At 41.5% G+C, this 19,974-nt stretch overlaps 1 protein-coding gene across 13 annotated transcripts in view; it reads left to right on the top strand.

Moving 5' to 3' along the window:
• The window catches only part of DGKI (diacylglycerol kinase iota), a 377,107-nt gene that overhangs the window by 117,387 nt on the left and 239,746 nt on the right, over positions 1-19,974 (top strand). For all 13 annotated transcript variants that reach the window (XR_013992604.1, XR_013992605.1, XM_081038705.1 and 10 more), the window contains exons 2-3: positions 4,990-5,098; positions 14,672-14,767. Coding sequence is in view for 10 of the 13 variants with exons in the window: in XM_081038705.1 (XP_080894831.1) it covers positions 4,990-5,098; positions 14,672-14,767 (205 nt within the window). In the remaining 3 variants the exon portion in view is untranslated. The remainder of the gene's footprint in view (positions 1-4,989; positions 5,099-14,671; positions 14,768-19,974) is intronic.

Raw genomic sequence — 19,974 nt, 5'->3', positions numbered from 1 at the left:
CAGGAGTGGAATTACTGAGTCATAGGTAGTTCTGTTTTTAATTTTTTTATATCTTTTTTTATTCATTCATGTGTCTTACAAATGCTTGGTATAAAATAGATCATAATTACATTCTTGAAAATTTCCATATATGTACATTAAAATCATAAAAAAATATTCTGAGTCATATGTAATATGGGTTATGATTTAGGCTCAAATAATTATACAGGTTTGTTCCATACATGAATCTCTGGTGGGATATTTGGAATTTGTGTGGGGCTTGGGACAATGTTTTAATTGTGTGGACTACCCATAACATTGCAGAAAGCTTGTTTAGATCAACTAGGAAACATTGTGGCCCGCTTTGAATATAAGAAAAGTCAGTGCCAATGTGGTATGGGGGAGGGTGGTGGGCAACACACCAACGCACACACACAATGATTAAGACCTCCCTTGAGGCACTTGGGGAACTAAACCAAGATACAGAACAACTTCTTAGACAGCTGGTTCCTTTTCTAGAACAAGATGAGTTCACCAGTCTCTAATGTGTCAGTGGGTTGTTTTAGGAGATGTGCTGGCCAAGGGGACCTCCTGATTCTCTGGTGCCTCTCCTCTCAGCAGGTGGGCCCCTCATTCTGTTCTCACAGGTACAAGCACTCTGAGGGAGGAGGGGGAGTTGGCCAGATAGGGATGGATTGAATATGGCAGCCATAGAAACCTGGAAGAAGAGTAGAACCACAGTGAACTGAAATTTGCAAAAAAGATAATTAGAGGGTATCTTGGCTAAATAATCACTTATTTACATGTTTGCCCATAAAGTTTTAAATATTCCCCTTATGAAGAGTATGTGCTCCATACTCTATTTCTTTCAATAAATACATTGTTAAAATATTAACATTATCTGTTTCATGCTCTGTAAAAATATTGTGGCAATAGGATTCCATTTTAATGTTGAACACAAAGCGAGTTTGATGTCTTAGGCTTCTTAACACTAAGTTCTACCTCTGTTTGCCTTTATCTTTAAAGAGTTGCTTTGAAGGATTGCTGGTCCTCTCTGGAAAGAATCTCACTGAAATGCAAGGCCTGAGATATAATTCATATCATCCTGATCAGATTTCTCAGTCCTTGATCTAATTAGCAAGCTGTTTTGCTTAGCTTCTTGGTCAGATTCATTCATTAACTCAGAAAGCGTTTATTAAATATATGCTGACTCTACCCTGGGCTAGAAGGTAATAAGGTTAGTAGATGAATTGAGCCCTGTCCTTTAGGAGTTTATAGTCTTATTGAATGAAGTGAAGGAAATAATAGAATGCTGTTTAAAATGTACGATGGCTTTTACACTTCAAGTAAGTTAGAGGTTTTCCATGGCAGGAAATTGACATCAATTGTGATTTTGAGCACTTGAAATTGTATTATAGAAATTTTTTTCACATCTGTTTCACAGTTAATAATTCAATTTTCCATTTCGAAGTTTCTTTTGCCATTATAGTCATCCCTGACAAAGTGTTGTAAAATTAATAGAAAGAATCATTGGCATTTCACTGTTTTACTGACTGTGGATTTGAGAGAATTCTGAACAGGAGGAACAAATGAGAAGTTGAAACCCCATTGATTTTTTTATTGGAGCAAATTGCAACTTAAAACCCTGCCCTAACACACACTAAATTCTACTGGACTCTTAAATGTCATCTTGTCAACCAAGACAAATTCAAATAGAAAAACAACATACTAATTTTATTTAAGGTCTGAGAAATAATGAAGTTGCCTTCTTATTTTGGAAGAAAATGTATATACCTATGTGAATTATTGGGGAAAAAAGCATTTTCTCCCATGGTTATTTAGAAGAATAGAAAGCTGTAATCAGAAGTTATCTCCCACCCCCTGTAGCACCTATATATATATTTTCCTATTCTCTTTCTTGTGTAATGTCCTTTTGTGAGGCCCATTTACAGTTACAGATTGGCAGGCACTTTGATGTTTCTTACTTATTTTCCTCCTAATTAATGTTTATTTGTGTAGCAGGTATACAATTTTCTTCTATGAATGTTACAGAAAAACCAACTTTAAAGTTGCATCCACAATGAGAAACAAACAGTCAACAAAGGCCCTTACTTAATCATTTGTATTCACAGGGTGGGAAAGAGTGTGATTTGACTGTTCTTTCATTGCAGGGCTTGGCCAGGGTTGAATGTTTCCATGTCTCTTATCCTGTAGCCACATTCCTCTCCTAGAGACACAAGCCATTCCTTGCATCTAACTTGATTATTTGAGCCATGGGCCCCTCCTGGGTGGTCAGAGTTTACAATGCCTCATGAGTTAAACTCATTTGTCCAGTGGTTTCTACCGTGACAGTAAGTTGTGGTGACTGTGAAGGAGGCTGTAGATTCGGACTCCACAGAGATCTAATTTTGTTGTGATGAAAACTGTGACTCAGAATCACCATACAGGGCCCTTCCAAGCCAGAAAAAAGTCCTAATGAAAAAATGCTCAAGAAGAGCCTTAAACTCAGGTGGAGGAAAACATTTGGAGGTTGGAAGATCGCCATGTAAGAATCCTCCAGTGTTCTTGTCTTATTACTCAAGGAAATGGAATCTACTTTGGGGTGAGGGGGCAAAATTGATGTTGTTAATTATTTGCCCTGGTGAAAGTGAGGAAAGAGAATATAGTGTCCTCCGACTGTCTTCATTAAAGGCCTACATACTCAGGATGACTCTTTGGGGGCTTATAGAAAGCAAATACGTCACCAACTGCCCAGTGGGAGCTTCTGGAAGTAGGCTACCCACAAGCCTGATATGATCACTTCCAACTATGGAAGACCTAGCCACTGTTTCTGGGACTTCCTGTGTAGGAATATTAGAGAGTTAAAAAGGGTGTGTGTGTAGGGGGGCACTGGACACTTGCTGAGTTCTCAGTCATACTTGGTCATTGATTAATGGCAGCCCGATCCTGGATGCTTTCCTGGATTCTGCCCATCCTTTCTTCTGGGTGTGGGGCTGCCGTTCATCTCACTCAACTTTGTACATTTCATGTCTGGGGGTAGTTCGCAGAGCTCAGTGAATAGTAAAGAGAGATCATCTGTGTCCTAGAGTCCAACAAAGCTTTTAGATTCTGCTCTTACTCCCCCCTCCCTTCATTGGCTCAGTTGATGGGATTTACCATATAACGGGCCCTCACTGCCTTCCTTTGAACCATCCTGATGTCTGTGCCCTGTTTCTCTGTATAACGAGATGGGTGAAGGAGTCTGAGGGTCTGGGCCTCTCTGGAGACCTGGTGTGTCTGTGGGTGCAGTGGCAGACGTGGCAGATTCTTATAGCAATGTTTACATCCCATGAGACAGGCTGTAAGGTGCTAGTTGGCATAAAGTGTTTAAGGAAGTTGCTGATGCTTTCTTGCAGGGCTCCCTCTTGTGGGCCTGGGTAAGGAAGTGCTTTCCCACTTGCCCTGCCAACCTAAGCAGTAAATGGAAGCAAGCCTGAATTACCAGAAATTGAGTTTATTTAGAAATAGTAGAGTAATTACAGTTCCCCAACATGCAAGCTGTCACAAGCGAGTTTATTGATGGTTTGTAGTGAGCTGTTTTTGTTGGTAAGGAGCACAAGGAAAGGGGAGTCTAGCTAGAGTCCAAGCAGCAAGTTCATTGGCTGGAAGATGGGGAGAGACTCTTGGCAGATGTTCACTGGTCCAGGGATGAGTTTCAGTCGTCTGTAAATCAGGCATTTACTGGAAATCAGTCTCTGAGTTCAAGTTCGCTCTTCCAAGGGCGCATGCATGAGAGTGTCCATTTCCTATCCTACGGTTCCATTTTAGAGTGAAGTCTTTTCACACTCCCACAGAGAAGTTTGAAAACTTTAGCTTACAGAAGAAAGCACCTGTGGAACATGTGTAAATACAGATTCCTGGGCCTCAACCTCAGAACATTCAGGACTGACAGCTGCAGCGTCACCAGACCCACCTGATTGCAGTTCAGGTCATTCTCAAAGCACGCATGGACTCTTCTGTAGAGGAAATGCTTCTGTCCTTTCTAGGAAGCCACTTAATTAATTTACCAATTGGCACTCATGTTTAAGCTCAAGACCCTTGTCTGACATTTTTGGTGGAGCTGGTCATAAACTGAGCTTCTATTATTCATGATGATACCAGAAGGTCTCCCTGGGTGGTCCCTGCTTTCTTCCATTATCTTGCTGTGCTTATTCTCTGCACTTTGTTCATATCTCCCTTCCTTCCCTTTGCTCAACAATCGTCATATTTGCTTGCTAAAGCAGTTCCTCTTATTTCTTATCTTTGCAGACCAAGGTCAGGGCCGACTTTGTCAGTCAACCTCTTCTGATTCATTCCTTCCTTTCTCACCTGAATTCTGTTATGTTTCACTCATCACACTTAAAATCCAACCGACGTGTTCTGGATTTTTCTTGCCCATGGGTGTTGGTAAGATATTGGTCTTTCAGCGTTTATGATTTCTTGACAAATGCAAATCAGTATTCTCCTAGTTAGAACCTCAAGATATCTGTTGAAGGCCTCAGCAAGGGTAAAGGAGGATGTTCTTGAGAGGAGCAAGAGTAAGCTTGGAGCTGTGACCAGTTTGGAGAGCACTATGGTGGGAAATAGAGAAATTTCAATAGAAGACCTCATGAGCCTGCTTTTCTTGCTGTTACTCTCAGGCAGCTTTAAAATTGTTCAAGTATTATGACGCTCTCCCTCCCGCCCCGAGCCGTAGGGCTCTTTCTGTAAACAAAGAGACCTGCATTGTGCCCTCTACCCTAAACAGGGGCTTCCATTTTCATTTCTGGTCCTGAAGCAATATTGCCCCGAAGGGGCCCCCTTAATCTCCCTGTCTCTGAAACCTGCCACCCCATACCTTTACTGTGCACTTTAGAGAGATATATTCCAGTACATTTGTGAAGGTTCACATATGCGGAGGACTAATTCAGGCATCATTTCTATCCCATGGGGAATTTCAGCTCAGTATTACCTTCTGATGGTTTTTCTTTGTGTTTTTTCTTCTTGCTGCAGGAAAGCAATCTCCCGGACAGGCCTGCAGCATCTGGCTCCAGCACATCCCCTCAGCCTTCCTGTGGCAAATGGTCCAGCGAAGGAGCCCAGAGCAACTCTGGATTGGAGTGTAGGTGTCGGCTTTTTCATTTAAACATAATTCAATTGCACGTGTGTCTCTCTCTTTCTCAGGGTTCCGATAGCTACAAGTAAGACTTAATAATTTTCAAGATTGCTCACTACCCATCTTCAGATATCGAAGTCATTTTCATTTTCAGACTTCTAGGAACATAGCTCCTTTATATGAAATCAGATGTGTTGAGGACTAAAATAAAATCTTCATGAATCATTTGAAGCACTACTGCCTGAGTGTGCAGCTGTGAGATAAAAAGTACCTCTGTGCACACGCTTTATTGGTTCCTGCCACGTTGACGAATGGAACTTCCCCTTTGCAACATCATGGAATCTAAATTCGATTTCCTCTACTCAAGGTGTCTTTTCTTCTGTGGTGCTTTCCCCGCCCCCTTTTCTTCTTGCTTTGTTTAGAGGGTGACCTCACTTGACATTCCAGGTACTTCCTGTCCTCCTGTCTGTTATACTTCCTTCCCTAACCCAAGATAAATGGGTCTTGCATCAGTAGGAGTGGGTGTTTTTACTGATTTTACCATTTTAACCCAAAGACCCCCACAAAAACTATCAACTAAAGTTGAAGATTGCAGTCTGAAATTCTTGATTCAGTTAGAACGCATTTAGTGAGTCTTCAGTGAGTCAGGTTCTTGGTCGAAGACATCTCTAACTGTGGATTGAAAGGCTTTGTCCCTTCCTGAAGGAACGCAAGGAACAGCATGAAGGGAGAGGAGGGCTGCTCTGAAATTCTGCCAGTCTGGACTTGAGGATGAATCTTGTTTAGCATTTTCATTGAGTTGAACAGAGTGGAAATCTTCCTCTATAAGAAAGAGCATGACGAGGTGGGGGAAAGGAGTTTTAAAATTAAATTAAATTAGTTTTTTGTTTTGTTTGTTTTTTTTAGCACATATTCCATGATTTCATGTCCTTTTATATTATAATATTTCTCTCTCTCTCCTAAGCACACGCTTTTTAACATTCTTATTGTACATCAGTCCTAGGAGGGCTCATATAGTATGCCACCTGATCGTGCTGAATTGTTGTTTAGGAAGAATATTCCTCTCCTGGAGTTTCCCATTATTCCAGGGTGGTTCATTAATACACTTTTAAATCATAATAAAGTGCAGAATATATTTACCCCAGCGTTTACGTGATTTAGAAGAATTAAATATACAAAAAAAAAGATGAATAAAATCAAAAAAAGATATGCTTGGACAAATGATGAGCATATATTAAACATCAGGGACCCCAAAAAGTTAGTTGAATATTCATGATGTCCCAAACAATCCTCTATTTGGGATGCAAGATTCTAATGACAGAGTTTAAATCATTTAGATAGAAACCGTCATTAAATCCTTTCTCTGTTCCTTGTGTGACATTAGTCAAGACACTTGATTTCTTTAAGCATCAGTGATCGCATCTGTAGATGGGGACCAGTTGTGGCTCCTCCTTAAGGGGAACTTCATGGGTGTAGTTAGGGTCATAGGTGGCAGTGAGCGTGACAGTTCTTTGTGAACTGCAGATTTAATTACTCATAACTAAAGTAATCGATGAATTCATTTATCGATCACACTTTTGTTGAGTACTTGCTTTGTTCTAGAACCCGTGTTGGTTCCTTGGGATTCTTTGGTGAGGAAGATGTAGTTTCTGCCTTCGAGAAGCTTAGAATGCAGTGGGCAGAAAGCAAGTCAACAGCTCAAGTGCAGGATGGTGACACCTAGAATAGAGTCCAGAGGACATCACTGCAGTGGGAGGCAGGACGCCCCATCCCCATTTGATGTTGGAAATAGTTGTCAGAAATGCTTTATAAAAGAAGTGTCCCTCTTGAGCCAAAACTTGACTAGAATGTGTTACTTTCTGGTTCCTGTAGAGAGACATGTACTTGAATACTTCATTGAGACGGTATTCTGGTCTAGTGGTGGGAGGCAGTAATACACGGGAGGGGAAGAGCAAATAGGAACGAAGGCTGGGTTCATGTGTGATGGTTCTTTTATTCCTTCCTCTCCTTTGATGGTGGGCATCGTGTCATGGTGGCCTGTGGAATTACCGTGGTGGCAGGAAGCACTTTGGGAATGTTTAACAATGGAGGAAAAACTGAAAACCTGTGTGAAGACACTTCATCTGAGGGCTGCTTTAGAGATATGCTGTCAGGAGTTATAAGTAGTGACCGAAAAAAAAACACATAATTGTAGGCTAATATTGCTGTGAGCAAACAAGCCAAACAGTGACCAACCCTACGATTCCTTACTGCAATCATGTAAAACATTGGTGTTTTTCTCAGAAGAGAGAAAGAAACAGATCGTTAAAAATATTTCAGTGACGTTCTGATTTTGAGTTGTATGAGTTCCTTATATAATTTGGTTATTAACCCTTATCAAATACATCATTTGCAAATATCTTCTCCCATTCAGTAGGTTGTCTTTTTGTCTTGTTGATGGTTTCCTTTGCCGTGTAAAACCTTTTTAGTTTGATGTAGTCCCATTTGTTTATCTTTCCTTTTGTTGCCCTTGGCAGGGAGACATATCCAAAAAGATATTGCCTTTGATAAGGCCGGTATCAAAGAATTTATTACCTATGTTTTCTTCTAGGAGTTTTGTGATTTCAGGTCTTACATTTAAGTCTAAGGCATTTTGGACTTAGTTTCATATATGGTATAAGAGGCTAGTCCATTTCTTTTTTTTTTGGTTTTTCATGTATCTGTCCAGTTTTCCCAACACCATTTATTGAAGAGACTGCCTTTATCCCCCTCTATATTCTTTTGCTAAGACTTTACTTGCCCTCACTTCAAAATTTGTGGCTGTTCCTAATGAATGTGCTTCCCACCCATTTCTTTGTCACTTTGGTTTGCATGTCTGTGCAAGGAGCTAAACCAGGGTTTTCTTTGTTCTGTGTACAGTGTGAGACTATTTCTCTGACTGGATCCATCTCTGCCATTCCCTTTGTCACACCCCCTTGTTTGCTCCCCTATGGAAAAGAGGCATGGCTATTACTCTCCCTCCATCAGCCCACTCTTCTGGATTAAATGTGTTAAAATGATCAATCTTTAGTTATTCGCTGTTACTATTTATTAAGCACTGATTTGGCCTGGAGCATCTGACGGGTCTTCCAGATGAAGAGGAGGGTGGCAAGAGTTTAAAAAATAAAGTTAAAAAAGGAGAAACTCCAATGTTTTGCCTCTGGTGAGAGTGAAAGGCCCAATAGTGCTAAGTGAGGCTTCTGACAGGGACAGAGCAAAGCTGACAAAGATTTCCCAATTCCAACCATCCCCCTCAGGCTGAAATTCCCTTTGCTCCGTTCCCATTTGGTCTAGGAGGGTGAGGGTCATCTCAAGGACCTGTGGTACTAGGACCCCTTGATTTACGTCACCTCCTCTCTCCTCTCACAGACACAAAAGCTGTTCATGACACATGTAAAGTTGCAGGACAAATCAGGGTGGAGCTGGAATTAGGATCTTCACCCCCAATTTCTACTTATTGTAGAATCCCCAAAGGGCCCTGTTCTGACTGTAGTATATGTGTGAAAGTCTTCAGGAAGGGTACAGTTGTTTCTTAAATATCCTTTTGCAAAGGGCTTTGGGGAGTGGTCTGCTTGTGGGGTGCCTGAGACACAGGTGAGCACTGATGTACTGAGCCTAGGGGGTAGGCACCTTTACATCTGGGCCAGGAGTATACTATTGTAGGAGTCACTTTTTATGCCTTGGGTACACAAACTTAGTAATTTCCTTCAAGTATTCCATTTTAATATACTCATTTCCCTACTTAGATATATACTTTCTCTTTTATTTTTAGTCAGCTCCTCAAAGGCCAAAACTTCTCTCCAGCTCTGATTTACTCAAATGGTGTATTATGACTTACAGGATTCTCTGTCTCTCCTAATGTTTCCGGGATGACGTTTTGCCGACAATCACTCTTGCTGCCTGTGCGCAGGCCTTTCCACTCATGCCTGCCAGGGGATGGACCCTTCATGGTGACATGTGGGAGTAGGCAGATGACTCAGTATGGCTCCCAAGTCTTCCTGTTGACAACTGTGGATAGTCTGCCCCACCCAATGTGGAAGTTATTTCCTCTAGAGATTTCCTCTCTTGGTGTCTGCTAGGCCATGTTCATCTTTTCAATTGAACTGATTCTGTTTCTTTTAGTCACTTTTTGCTTTGATTCCTCACGATACCTCTACACATCATGCACTGTCTTATAAACCTTAGAAACAAGTTAGTGTTTTTCAGTTGACTTTCTTATTCTAGCTCCTCAGTTTGATTCTGGGCTCCTTGAAGGGAGGGACAGTGTTTTCTGCTTCTTTTTCTTTTTCACGATGGAAAGCACAGCATCACAGGCCGAGTAGTGGTCTGACTAGTGATATCAGGGGACTGATTGATCATGGCTTTTCTGCTCAATCAGCAAGAAGGGGACATTTTCCTGGGAGTCAATGAGCACTCAGATGATCGCCAATTCCTGAAAGGTGTGGTAGACATGAGTCCAAAGCCTGCTTGAAAAATAAATGGCTTTGTGCTATTTGAATCCCAAGTAACTCTTTTTAAATTTCTTTCCTGGCACAATGCATTGTGTTGAGTCTTAGAGCACACACAGTTGTGTGATCTTTCCATTCTTCCCCAGGGCATCGTTTCTTCACCTTCGTGGCGGCAATCTGCAGGGGCTGCCCCCACTGACATCATGGCATGCATGTCAGCCAAGCCAGGTTTTGGGAAAACAAGCCCAATTGCTAGGAAGAGAGTAATGCTCAAAAAGGAAAAACAATATTCTCATCTCCTGGGCTAGAAGCCAAGTTTCCAGTTTAGAGTGAGTTAGTCCATTTAGAAGTGTGTCTATCGCATAGATAATGTATATCTTCTCTTAAATTCACATGCCTCTCCTGCGAGGGAGGCTTCACCTGGACATACAGATTTCTTCTCTGTTTTTACTATTATAGCAGAGAGCAGAGGAAGTCTTATTCCGTCTCCACTGTTTTATGATTTGTTTTTTTCCCATTACACTTCCTAAAACAACTCTCAAAGCAATGATGGAAAAGCCACCAAGATCTTGGTTACAGGGCATGTTGGTTTTAAACCTTGATTTCAGTTCATTTTATCCTCCCTCATTGGAAGATTTCCTCCAATCCTGAAGGCTATGGAAAACAGCCTCAGCACAAACAGAGCCAGATCCTAAGTCTAGACCACCTTCCCTTTCCGGTAGCTGATGATGCTGAGAACAGAAGTGCTTTCTTTCTCCCAGGCAGGTAGAAACGTAACACAGTCAGCGTACCGCCTTACTGTTGGGTTCAGGGACAAGATCAAGGAAACGGTGTCTTCACGTGGGGTTGCTTTAAAGTAGGTTATGAAACTAGGTCATCTTATCTTTAGAAACCGTGAATGAAAAGCCAGGAGGAGGCAGGCGTGCGTGTTTGCGTGTGCTTATGTTCTCATTTTAGTCTTCTGCCAGAATGGCAGGTCCTAGCAGACCCGTGCCTTCTTTACAAGCTTCAGGCCTCAGCATTTTTACTTTTGGGCTCAAGTGACTCCCACCCCAATAGTTTTCTCCACTCCCATCCACATTTCAAAGAATACTGTCAGGCTAATCAAGAGACCAGATTGCAGAGAGCGCTGAGGAACTAACCACGTGTAAGTCAGTGAATTTCGTGGACCTGGTTGGCCATGTTCATTGTGGGAAATATCTAGCCTGACCTCATGCACTCTCAGTTTGTTTTCCAAAATTGTGAGAATTTTAAATGAAATCACACTGACTTCTGGGGGAAATCATAGAATCCTACAATGTCACAGATCAGTGAGAAACATCTAGGTCTGATCTTCTGCCCCCTGGCAAGTGAGCTAAACTAACGTAGTCCAATTGAAATATATGAGTATATCAGCCGTAAAGTAATTCTAACTTTTCTAGGAGCCACATTAAGAAAAGTGAAAAGAAATAGGTAAGATGAATTTTAGCACCGTATTTTATTTAACCATATGGATCAAAAATATTACCATTTCAACATGTAATCGATATAAAAATGATCAGTGATGGTTTACATTCTTTTTTCACACTAAGCCTTCGAAATCTGCTGTGATTTTTACACTGACAGCACATCTCAATTACTGCTAACCATATTTCTAGTACTCAATAGAATAGCCATATGCTTATTGGCCAGCACAGATCTAAGCCATCCAAGACAGATTTTTACCTACTATTATCTTGAGGATTTTCCAGAGGAGACAGTCCAGATATATATATATTTTTTCCTCCCTGAATTTGTAAGGACATTACATAGGATACATATTTATAATTTTTGTATTGTTTCAAAATACTTTTACAAGCAGATGTCTTCATTTTGTGTAGATTGTTTGCTTCTAGTGTCCATGTACTCTGTCTGTGTTATTCAGTCTATAATACTCACCCCTCAACTTTAATCTTCGTACTTATAACTACTACTAGGACTTCAGTAGAGCTTGAGAGCAAGGAATCGTCTCTTTCTATCTACCTATGTGGATCTCTACTCTTCGGTAGCTAGATCTATCTAGATTGATCTAGGCAAATATATGTATATCTCTAGAGACCTGTCTCAGCACTCACAAACACAGAAGAAACGTTATCTTCATTTAGAAATAGGAGAGGTATTTTTTTTCTTTTTTCTTTTTTTGGTCTGGCACAGAAGGGTACTCTGAGTTGCATACTATTTGAGATGACATTTCCAGGTGGATGTGTAAAGAAGACAGAAGGGTTCCCGGGTGGGGAGAATGGACTAAACCAAAAAACATGGCGCACAAAAAAGAGAAGTATGGCTGTCTTTTGAGAAGAGGGACAAGAGAGTTAAATGTATGAAGGTATGAAGGTGAGTATGAAGGGGAATAAGGGAGGTTAAGGATGGACAGATTGGTGCCGTTGATGGAAAGTCTCGTATGTGCAGTGAAATTTGGATTTTGTTTATAAAAAATAGGGAATCATTTAAGCATCCTGAGTATGCGTCTTTCTTACCCGGAATGCTTAAATGATTCCCTATTTTTTAGGGGAATTAATTTTACAGCAGTGTAAAATATCAGCAAGGATGTCAGAATTAGAGTTCAGAGCAGAAGAAACAAGGATTTAGAGACTAGACATGCTATTCAGTGTATGCTAAGTAACTTGTAGGTAATGAAAGAAAATCCATGTGAAAATATGAGCAAAGAGAAGAGGCCTGTATTAGTTGGGGCAGATGAGGCTGCGATAAATGAAATACTCAAACACGTAATGGCTAAATATAGAAGTTTATTTCTCACTTGTGTAACAGACCAGAACTGTTCCAGGTAGGTTGGGTAGGGGGTTGGCCCTGTTCCATCGTTGTTCAGTGACCCAGACAGATGGTTGCTCTTACATCTTCATCAGAAGGCTTCTAAAATCATCCCATAAGTTGACTTTCCGGGGATCCAGTACGGAAAAAGACCATGAAGGAATGCATGTGGGAGGTTTTAATGGGCCAAGTCTGAAAACAGTACAAGCCATTCCTGCTCATGTTCCATTGGTCACATGACCATACCTAATTACAAGGGAAGCTGGGTAATAAGGTTTAGCTGTATGTTCAGGAAGAAAACAAAAACGATTTTGGTGAATGGCTCGCAGTCTTGGCTACAAAGACCTAGGAGAGAAGCTCAACCTCTTAATGAACATAGATTTTTTTTCCATTATGATTATTTCCTTAGGGCACATTCCCAAAAGTAAGATTACTAGGTAAATACATGAATGTTTTAATTCATTATATTGCTTCTTTAAAGGCTTCTATGAGTATGTTTCCTTTTCCCTAACCTCCCACCCCCACGATCTATCTTGTTAACTTTGAGCTTTCTCACTGTGTATCTATGCTTTCAGGTCTCTTTCCTTATAATCCCTCTGGGCAATCGTATGCCACATCGCTCTTCCTCCGTAACCTTCTTCTCTGGTGGCTGTAGAAGGACAGAGAAGTATCAAGTCTAATACATCAATCATAGACAAGTTCTAGAATCTCTTATAAGCTTGAAGAGGTAGGGGAGGGTCTACTGGATTACTGGGTCTCAGATTCTGCTGCACAAACAAGTCACCTCCAGAACGTTGAAAATTCCTGATGTCCAGGGTTCCCCTCAGAATAGTTAAAATGGACTCTCGGGGAATGGTACCCAAGTATTTTTTAAAACTCACCAGGTCATTTTAAGGAGCAGTCACATTTGAGGACCAGTGTGTTAGAACCACTGTGGCTGGCAGCCTCCATCTTTTTCTTTCCCTCTTCCCTTACAAAGACCTGTCTTTCTAATCAGATCCCCCTTCAAGAGTGAGGTTAGCTAAATAGCCCTGTCGTGCCTGAATCTGAGGCAAGGTTTATCAGGAGGTGATATGCCCTAAGCAGGAAGCGAACAGCCCCGGGCCCAGGATGAAACCTAGTAAGCCAGGGAGTGAGTGATGTGCTGGAAAGCCTGATTCTGGGGCTTGCCTATTCCTGCCTACCTTACTTGACCTACCAGGATTTAATTTCTGGCCTGCTTAACTGGGATTGTCAGTGGCTTTGGATCATTTCCCCCCTGCAACATTTTATACCTCACTTTCTGGAAGAGTTGGTGGGATTTTTTTTGCTGTGTTTAGATTTCTCTAGTATTTGCTGCTGTAATTATGTGTTTAGTTTCCATGTTCTCTGGTAGATTTTACTGCCTGGATTGCCACATTAACCCAGTGCTCAGTGCCAGTGATGTGGAAGAAATGTTTATTGAATGAATTAAAGAATAAAAGTATGAAAAGGATTTTATTCTAGAAATGGTTATACGTTAAAGTTGGTTGACAAATTCCCAGTAGTAGAATATTTCAGATTGTGGAAATCAATTTCTTTAGGATACCTAGCAAACAAGTGCCTTTTAATTAATTATTAAAAATATTGTCCTCATCCATCAGTATGAGGGGTCCAAACCTACAGCTATTCACTGTTAGAAATATTCAAATGCCAGAAGTATTTGGATATTTTTAGAAGCAGGGGGATCTTTCAATTTGAAAAAATGAGAATTATCTGGGTGAAGGCCTTGTGGAATAGGCAAAATGTCTGAATTAGTAGAAATTTATTAGGCTTTGAGTATACAGTGACTTTAAAATTAAAACTGAGTCTCAAGAAACCTCTGGCTTCGAAGTATGATGTACCCATTATTGGTATAAATCTGTTTGCAAACAGTCTTTAAAGTACTTTAATGCTACAATCCTCCTTCTTTGCTAATTTTCTCAGTAAAGGCAACGTTGAATAGAACTTTGGGTTCAGTTGTCGTGGAATCTGCAGTATTGGGCCTGTGTAAATAAACCCTTCATTGAACCATTTGAGGGTTATTTCCTCCTTTGCTTAATATGTTTCAAAGATGACCACATCCATCGAGAAAGCGTCTATAGACCTAATGTCTGTTTTACTTATTGGCTCAAAGCATTTCCAAATACCTTTTTCCCTTTCAAGAATTTTGGTAGGATCAGTACCAGCGGTATTTTTAGGGGTAAAATGAGAAATGTTTAAACTCCTTGGCTTCACTGACTTGTTTGTATCCAAAATGTAAATTTGAGAGCTTCCCCCCTTTATGCCTGAAAAGAAAACTGAAGTCAGGTGGGTCTTTTCCTTCCAGGAGAACGCCGTGAATGGAGAGCACCTATGGCTGGAGACTAACGTCTCAGGAGACCTGTGCTACCTGGGAGAGGAGAACTGCGAAGTCCGATTTGCCGTGAGTCTATTTCTCAGGCCTCTGGGCTCTGAGATCTCTTGTGGGGGAATCTTTCCAGTTGAGTCTGAAAGAAGCAGGGATCATTGGGCCTGACTTTCCAAGGAGAGGTTTGAAAGAGCTTGTCCCTTGTGAGACGGTTGACAGAGAGAATGTCAAGTTCACATGGCTTTCACAGGGTCAATTTGAACGGTTTTGGGGCTTCACTATGCAGGCCCAACCCACCTTGGTAGAATGTGGTACTTTATGATGGTTCACAGGGTTGGTTTTGCTTGTGTGTTGGGTAGGAGAGAGGGAGAGTGAGCCTGAGGAAATGTCTACTTATGGAGGGGGTTTCCATGTGGGAGAGAGGTCTGGGTGTGGAGAAAGGGTGTCTGTGGGAGGGGATACTCATTTCAAGGAGAGAGTGTGTGGTGCAGGGCATTACTGGTGGGTGAAGGTGGGGATGGATGGAAAAGACTATCTGGTGGTGGGTGTAAGCTAGCAAATAATTCGAACTAAATACTGGAGGATAACATTCTAGAAACCATATGAACAATCAGCAGTCAACTACATCAGAGTATCCTTTGCTTTTAAAAATTTACTTTATGGCCCTATTTAGAACAATCTGTTTAAATGTTAATTTCTCTTTATGTTCTGGGAAGACAGCATGGTTGCCAGGCAGAAAGTAGCGAGGAACTAAAATTTTAGTGTTGAGAAAGTGAACTTAAAATTTTTGTGTCGTTTAAAATGATGGGTCCGAAAAGAAGACGAGGAAGAAAGATGTTCCTTCTTATCTGGGGAAGCGAGCCTCCTCACGGACATACTGTAATCAAACACTTTTTTCTGGTTCTGTTTGTTTATTATGTGGAAGAAAGATTTGGGGCGAAATGTAGGACCTTGGAATTACAAGTGACTATGTTTTTATTAATAACTAATAGGGAAGAAATTGAGTTTCCATCAAAGCTTATAGAAGAATATAGCCCCTGAGGACTTTTATCTGGCTGCCTGGACTCACAAAGCTGGGGAACCAAGACCTTTAAAATTATATTAGCTGTTGTGAAGCCTACTTTATAGATTTTGTTTTGAAAACTTTATGAGCGTTTTGGAGGACCAGTGTGTGTTTGAGTGAAGTTGGGAATAGTTACATGTCAGGGAAAGGCCCAGCTGTACAGATGCAATTTACAGTTGGGAACCCTGAGTTTGAATCTCAAGTTTACCGCTCCCTGTGTGAGACCGAGAACTCTTGAACTTTGGGCGTTAGCTACCTTCTTGGTAGCAAAATGGAGTAGGATTAAATCATTTTTAGTTTTGTTTCCAACTCAGATCTGTACTTAATTGTTTGCATTATTTTTAATCGGATTGTAAATTCAGTTGATTTAAATATCATTTCGACTTTATGCATATGTATTTTTAATGAAAGTATAATTGCATGGAGTTTGATTAAATTAACCAAAACCAAAAGGAAGAAGCTCAGCTATTTGGACTAAAATCTTCTAAATAATGAATTAACATTAGGATCTTAGTTAATTGCATAAACGCTGGTCTTGAGAGCATAAAATGGGAAAAAGGAAAGCCAATCTTACTTGCATATATAATTTTGAACTCCTTAAGCCTGGTATCAGTAAATAACATTGCTGTCCACTAACTGATTATAACTTGGTCACGATTCCCCCTAGGCCAGGAAAAATATGGAAAATAAAGGGAATTTTAGGTCAATGTAAGGAGGTAATGGAGTTGTGAAAATTCCCAATGTTCTGTTGAGACTTCCTCAAAATAAAGTTCTCGATACTATAGGATCCACTGACTCAAACAGTGGATCTTACACTCTGGTATGATAAACGCCATCTGGAAATCCTCTTAACAATGTAGATTATTGTTTCTTTCCTCACTCCAAATGGTGCTTCAGTGTGCCTGGAGTTGGACTTGGGAATCTGATTTTTAATAAGCACCTCAAATAATTATGGTGCAGATGGTCCACAAACTTAACTTGGAGAAAATTATATTATAAGGAAGAACTTTAACAGCTAGATCTGCCCAGCAAGTGAACAAGTTGCTTGGAGAGATGGGCTCAAAGGGTGTGTCTACAAATAAGTTGGATGACCATCTTGACGCTGGGATGAGGGTGCTTTGGGGTACGGGGGTGGGGGTAGGCAAGGAGATCTCTCAGAGAGTCTCTAGCTTAAGTGTTCTATTTGCAGCTGTCTTCAAATTGAACAACAGTTTTGTAAGAAAAATGCATACATAGATTATTATATTCTCATTGCTTTCAATGAGCCAACTTTGAAGAAAGCTGACCTATTGAGATCGGGACCAAATTACCATAACCAGGTGCTACCTGCCATCTTCTACACAAAACGTAGGCAGAGTGCTTGGCGGAGGAGGGGATCCATCACTGAAAAGGTGCCTTTCACTCCTCACCCTATTTTAGCAAAGCAAATGTCACGGGCAGAAGTTAAGAGAAGTCAGTGTGGGTTGAGTAGACAGAGGCGGCTTCATGGAAATGGGGGTTGAGTGCAGTTTTGAAAGATGGGTACGATTTACATACGTGGGATTGAGGAAGGAGAACAATTCAGGCAGTGAAAGGAACATGAGCAAACTCAGAGGCAGGGACAAGCTTTGTACAAGGGAGGAGGTAATCATGAGACATGCATGGGCACCCCAAAGGGCATGTGTTAGGTAAGAATGGAAATAAGGATGAATGGGGAGGGGTGTCCATGTTTTCTGAACCAAAACTTGGAGTGCATGTTATAAATGTCTGTGTGCTTATGCAGCATGGCCGTATAACATATTGTCTAACCCAAGACATGTTTGAGGATGAAAGTGGCTGCTGCTGTAACATTAAGAGTAAGCCAGAACTGCATCAGGAAACTGTCGCCCTAACTTATGGGGACACTGCAATAGTCTATTTAACACCAAAGCTGTCTTGCAAATCCACGATCTCCTACTACCATATGGTTTGATATTTGGGGGCTGACATTGGAGGGGTGATAAAAGCAAGGCGGCGACATCGCAGGACACGAAGACAGTTGTAGCAAGAGTTTGCTCCAAAGCCTCGCGGCTGAACCCAATGACTTTTAAATCCTTCCTCTCCTACGTTTCTCTAGTGGCAACCTTTAATACTGTAGAATGTCTGCGAGCAGATAGTTAATGAGATTAAAGTTATTTGCAAATCAGTGACAGTCCCCAAATTAGTAACTGTTTCTTTTTCTGGTCTAGAGAGGAGAAAGGGATGTAAAAATAATGAAATTGGAGGAGAAGGATCGCTGTTTCCCAACATGATTATGGGACAAAATGAAATTAAATTCCAAATAGGGTCACTCTTGTTTGGTGATATTTATTTAGATGGATGTCTGTTGCTTCATTTATTCTAGAAATGTGTGTGGGCTGAGTACCCAGTACCAGAAACTTCAGACAGTGTTGAGAGTGACATTGAATTGTAAGCGACAACCTCACAGTTTAGTGGGTACCCTCTGTAGAAGCTGTTCTCATGCTTTGTTATAGGGTAGACCAAGAAGTTCCGATAAATGTTTGTTCCTAAAGAAACACACCCCTCCACTGATAATCCCTAAAGCAGATACCAGTGCACACCTTTTGACACTGAAAAGCCACATGCCTACCTCATGTGTGGATATACACAACAAGTATAGTCATAGTGCCGACTACACGTGGGGTAGCTGGAAGGAAGTGGGTTTTGTGTGAGGTAGACCTGGGTTTAAAATCTGCTGTTCCATCTACGTACGGAGTGAAGTTGGGACATGCCGTTTCCCGTCTTTTTGCCTCCATTTTCTAATTCAGAGTATTGTTATTCAGATGAACCTCGGTGGTTCTTATTTCTGGATGAGCATTGTAGTCACTTATGAAACTTTGGTTTTTCATTGTATTATTATTTTTTTAATGGTTGGTTCCAAGCCTGGATCTATCACGTCAGAATCTCTGGTGAGTGGCACCAGGCATGAATACGTTAAAAGAAACAAACTCTACAGATGATTCTCTATGCTGTCAGATATAATGGGTAGAGGGCCACTGAACCAATTCAGACAGTGTCAGGACCAAGTGAAGGAGCCTGGTCCTCACACTGGACATATACTAGCTGGTAGGGGTTGAATTGTGTAGCTCAGAAAGATATTGTGAAGTCCTAACCCCAGCTATCTCGGAATGTGACATCAATGTCATTAAGTTGAATGAACTCCTTAGAAGTTTGGTTAGACTTTGGTTTCAACAAGGCCTCGTGTTTGGGGTTGTCCTGTGGTACCCCAACACAGACTCTTAGAGATTTACCTGTCATTTTGCTGCTGTGTGTAATATGCATAGTCTCTCTAAGTCATGGGTGGGACCAACTGAGTGTGACAAATCAACGTGACCCATTCTGGAAAACAGCTCCCAGGCCCTGGCTTCTTACTGGGGAATCAGAGGCCTCCTCACTGGAGGCGATCACAGCATTTGTGCACAAGAATGCTAGCCATATCCCTGCGTCGTTGGAAGAAACTGGTGAGAAGCTTCTAGTCCCTGACCTGACTGAAGGAAACTTTCAGCTTTTTGTTGTTTACAAAAAAAAAAAGTACAGAACCTGGTCACCCCTGGTCTGTTTCATCTCTGGAAGATGGGCAGATGCTGGCTCTTGTATATCTGTGTGTGTGGACGAGACGGTGAGAGAGTCAGTGCCCTGTGCCCACTGCCATGGTTTTCTGCCCATTGTGCATTCGGGCCTAGCAGGTGTACACTGCTGAGCAAATGGCATTGGATTTGAGCTTCAGAATCCCTCCATGCCGATTGGCCAGCATGGCGGATCGATCGTCCACATCCTGAGGTGGTGGCTTGGCTGAGCGGGGTGCGGGCTGTCAGAGGGAACCACCAGTGTGGCAGAAAAGCCCAGGCAGTTTGGCCAGCTTTCTGAGTTGTTTGAAGACGCCATCTCCAGAAGCTGCCAAGACCACTCTCTACCAGAGGCCTCTCTCACCCTTAGAATATCGAGGCGGTCGTGAGTCAATATGACTCAGGGAGAGCATAGCTACCCATAGCAATAGTTTTGAAAAAGCTTTTGCCCAGGCAGACTGTGCTGCTGACCCCGAGTTGGTGGACGGGAATAGACGGAGTGGATGTTCCTGTGGGTGCAGGTGATGTTGCCCGTATGTGTCTGGCCAGATGGTCGGCCATTTCCATGCGCTCATTCAAGTGCACACTTAGAGCTGTGTCTGGCACAGGGTAGGCCCTCAGTAAATGCCAGCCAT

Source organism: Rhinolophus hipposideros (genome assembly GCF_964194185.1).
Source record: "Rhinolophus hipposideros genome assembly, chromosome: 25".
NCBI lineage: Eukaryota > Metazoa > Chordata > Mammalia > Chiroptera > Rhinolophidae > Rhinolophus > Rhinolophus hipposideros.
The sequence above is the reverse complement of the archived record's forward strand: the minus strand, read 5'-3'. Positions and strand labels throughout refer to the sequence as shown.